This window comes from Gallinula chloropus (assembly GCF_964237585.1).
Source record: "Gallinula chloropus genome assembly, chromosome: 14".
NCBI classification, from domain to species: Eukaryota; Metazoa; Chordata; class Aves; order Gruiformes; family Rallidae; genus Gallinula; species Gallinula chloropus.
Window position 1 is genome coordinate 14,582,560 of NC_140099.1, and position 4,030 is coordinate 14,586,589.

The following is a 4,030-nucleotide window of genomic DNA, read 5'->3' on the forward strand; positions in this document are numbered from 1 at the left end:
ACTAGGCAAATTGAGGGTGACTATTGAATTTAAAATGCATGCCAAAAGCAGATAAACAACATCGAATTTTAAATAAGCATTCTCCAGCAATTGTTGATTTTTTCAGTGTAATTTCATAATTGCTTAATGTTATACTTTATTCACTTGCTGTATATAAAGGGAGAATTTAATTGTTCAGCATCAATTTAAACACAAGTTTTGCACTACTCTTTAACACTATTTAGTGCATTTATCATCACTGCTTTCTGATTTACTGGAGAGTAAATCCTGATCTTGGGTGACATATCCTTGTGTAGTCTCCAAACTAGAACACTTGGATACTTGATTATATATAAGTTGTGCAAACAATGGAAAAAAAAATGAATCTTTCTCAGTGTGTGTGTGTCTACTAATATTGTACTTAATGGTTTATGCTTTGCAGAGTGTCGAAGGTGAGCACCATGAGAAAGCAGTAGAGCTACTGAAGGCAGCTCAAGGAAAGGTTAAATTAGTTGTGCGATACACGCCAAAGGTCCTGGAAGAAATGGAGTCAAGATTTGAAAAAATGAGATCTGCAAAACGCAGGCAGCAAAACTAACACTGTATGCTATGTGTATATTCCATTTATGTTTTATAGTTTGCTTTGTGACTCGGTTGATCCAATGCCTGGGCTACAAAAGATACTATCCTTTTCACAGAATCACAGAATGATTGAGATTGGAGGGACTTCTGGAGATCATCTAGCTCACCCCCCTGCCTGGAGGAGGGTTAGCTAGAGCAGGTTGCTCAGGGCTGTGACAAGCAGGGGTTTTGAGCATCTCCAAAGATGGAGACTGCAGATCTCTGGGCAGCCTGTTCTAGTCTTTTCATCTCCCTCACACTACGAAGGTCTGTTCTTACATTTAAATGGGGTTTCTGGTATTTCTGTTTGTGCACATTGCCTCTTGTCCAGTCACTGGAGGCTGTTGAGAAGAGTCTGGCTCATCAGTGAGGTCACCCTGAGCCTTCTCTTCGCCAAGCTAGACGGTCCCAGTTCTCTCAGCCTCTCCTTGGCTGTCAAATGCTCCAATCGCATAATCACCTTTGCAGCCCTTCACTGGACTCGTATGTCTATGTCTGGAGAGTCCAAAACTGGACCCAGTGCTTGAGCTGTGTCTCACTAGGGCTGAACAGAAGGGAAAAAACGCCTCCCTCAACTTGCTGCTTTTCCTAATGCAGACCAGGAGGCTGCTAGGAATGTTGGTTCCTCAGGGTCAGCTTGGTGTCCTTCCCTGCGAGGGTACGCTGCAGCTGGGCAGACCCCAGCCTGTACTGGTGCGTGGGGTTATTCCTCCCCCAGGTGTAGGACTTTGCACTTTGCTTGCTGAGCTTGGAGATTCCTGTTTGCCTGTATCTCCAGCCTGCCCATGTCCCTCTGAATGGCTTGCTGAGGGGGTACTCTGTCCTGCCACCCATGCTATTAATGACAGTGTCAAACAGCAAGCACCCTGGGGTGCGTCAGGAGGGACTGGCATCCAGCCGGACTCTGTGCCACTGATCACAACAACCCTCAGCAGTTCAGCTGTTTTTTGAATGTTTTTTGTTTCCCCATATTTCACAGCTGAAGAGGAATGTGTGCATCCTGTACTTCTAAAATGGCCTAAAGTACCCTAAAAAATTACGTTGATGGTCCTATTGATTTTTTTTTAATTATTATTTTTTAAAATAAGTCTCTTTCACAGAATCACAGGAGTTGCAAGAGACCTTCAGAGATCATCTAGTCCAAACCCCCTGCCAAAGCATCTCCCTAGGACAGGTGGCACTGGTAGTCAGACCTTTAAGTGTGTGAATTGTCAGATTTTTCAAAGGCATTTAGTAAGATGTCTTTCTACAATTGACATCCCCTCTTTCTTGGGTGGTTTGTTTTGGGGTTTTTTTTGCATTACTTAGCATAGAATCTGCAGGGTTTTTTTGGGGGAGAAAAAAGAAAAAGATTTTAATGTAGCAGTATTTTGGCACTTTTCTTAAGAATATGTTGTATATCAACTACAAAACCTAGTCACGATCTACTGTGTGTTTGATAATGATACCAGATTTTGTAATGATTTGGTGAGTATGTTATTTCTACACTACTTCTAAATTGTAATTCGCTACTCTGGAAACTGTATTACCTCACCTGTAAATAACTTCCAGTTGGTATTCTCACGTAATGGTTTTCTAAGAGCTGACACTTAGAAATTTGCAGCAGTCATTCCTGTAACTTACATTTTGTACTAATTTTAAAGCAGTTAAGGGGGAAAATGTAATTGTGTACTCAGTTCAGGATCCACTCTCTAGATGTATTTTTATATTCTTAGCCAGAAGTTATGTCAATGCAGTGCACAAGAGTTCCAGATGTTTCCCTGCCCTGCTGTTTAAAAGAAAGAATTCATCTCAGTTGTCATACCTCTCTTGTGTTTTTTAATATGGCCTTTTGTAGTCTTACCTACAGACTGGCTGTATTGCTTTTGAAATAATACCTGGATTGTTATTGCATTTGTAAGAGTAAACTGTTGTGAGGCTTGTATGCCAGGTTACCCTGACAGGCAGGGTTTCATTCCTGACCAGAGGTCTCTTGTTGTGCTGTGGCAGCACTGTGTCACTGTTGCTAGGGAACTTGGTGGAGTGGTGCTGCGGTGGTAAGGAGGAGATCTCCAGGTATAAGCGATTGATGTCTGATCTCAAGTGTAGTTGATGGTGGCACAGGTTTTGTGTGCTGCTTTGAAGAAACTTTTTCTGGACAGAGGCCCACTTGGAATCTACCAGGTTTGAGGCTGTACTTAGTTTAAGTTTGGGGGTCTTTGTTATTATTGTTTTTCTTTTTTAAAAAAAAAAATCACCTTTTGGTGTATATTTAGAGTTATCTTGATTGTCTACTGGGTGTCTGTTTTCACTTGTATGGCAGCTATGAGTGCTTCCTAATTGACTGTTAGTAATTTGATTCTTAGAGGCTTTAAACTGAAAAGTGCAGTTCTTACCATGGGGCTAATCCCGGGTCTTTTCTGTCATGAAATAATTCAGTATGTGAAAGAAGGGAGAAGTGTAGCGCTCTAAAAATGACAGCATGAAGTTTGTGCTTTGTCAGTTGATCTACTGGAAGAGAAAAAATATATTGATTGCCACAGGCAAGTGAGAAATGTAATTGCTTTCTGCATGTTTGTAAGCATGGTAAGCCTGCAAAGAGAAATTTGGATTTTTAAAGATGCTGAAAATAGTCTGAAAATGCAGTATAACTATTTATCGGGTAGGTGATACTGAGCACTGAATTGCATGGTTGGTATCTGCTGTAGGTCTCTTCTAAAAGGCCTCGTTACTGATACAACCATGATGTTGAATTGTATATTTTTATGGAACAACTAATGTTTAAAGTATTGAGACCAAAATCACTAGTTAGACCAATTGTGGATGTGTTTTAATTTAATTGTAAGATAGTAGAGATTTGGTTTAGAGTTATATATAAATATATATATTAAAGAAAGGTATGGGTAAGAGATAGAAATGTGCATTCTAAAACCTGTATCCCGTGTGTTACTGAGCAAGGAGGTGTGGTTTGTTACTCTGAAGAAATCCGTACTCTGGAGCTGTGAAATGCAGTAGTGTTTTCATGCTGGATTGTAGCGCTTGGATACAGCTTGTCAGCTACTAGAAAGTGTGGGGAGGTGTATCTGGGTGTAGAATTTAATAAAGAAATCCAATAAACAGTTTCGTTGATACTATGAAAACCCTGTAATGTTAAGGCAAGGATGGCTCAAAATATGCCAAGAAACTTGATCTCTGTTACTACTGAGCAGTGCCTGTACTGTGTTAATAAGCAGTCCTACATGCTTGGCATACGTGGGTATGCTAACAGGTTAAGAAGAGGTATCGTTTCTGCAGATCACTTCTGCATCTACTGCTGCTGTGAGGGATCGTTGGGTTTTATCAATAGAAAAATAAAAGTTGAGTTTCACATGCGCCGTGTTTCTGTGTTGTTCTTCTGAATTTCTTTCGAGTGTTGCCTTCAGACTGCTGTAATTGTGTGTCTGTCATCTCC

The 4,030-nt window shown here is 40.6% G+C and overlaps 1 protein-coding gene across 1 annotated transcript in view; it reads left to right on the forward strand.

The window, feature by feature from the left end:
* The window catches only part of LIN7C (lin-7 homolog C, crumbs cell polarity complex component), a gene marked incomplete at its 5' end in the record, with an annotated part of 8,495 nt that extends 7,715 nt beyond the window's left edge, over positions 1-780 (forward strand). Inside the window, one exon of the mRNA XM_084270590.1 lies at positions 422-780. Coding sequence (XP_084126716.1) covers positions 422-577 — 156 coding nt within the window. The 3' untranslated portion in view covers positions 578-780. The remainder of the gene's footprint in view (positions 1-421) is intronic.
* Between the last annotated feature and the right edge of the window lie 3,250 nt (positions 781-4,030).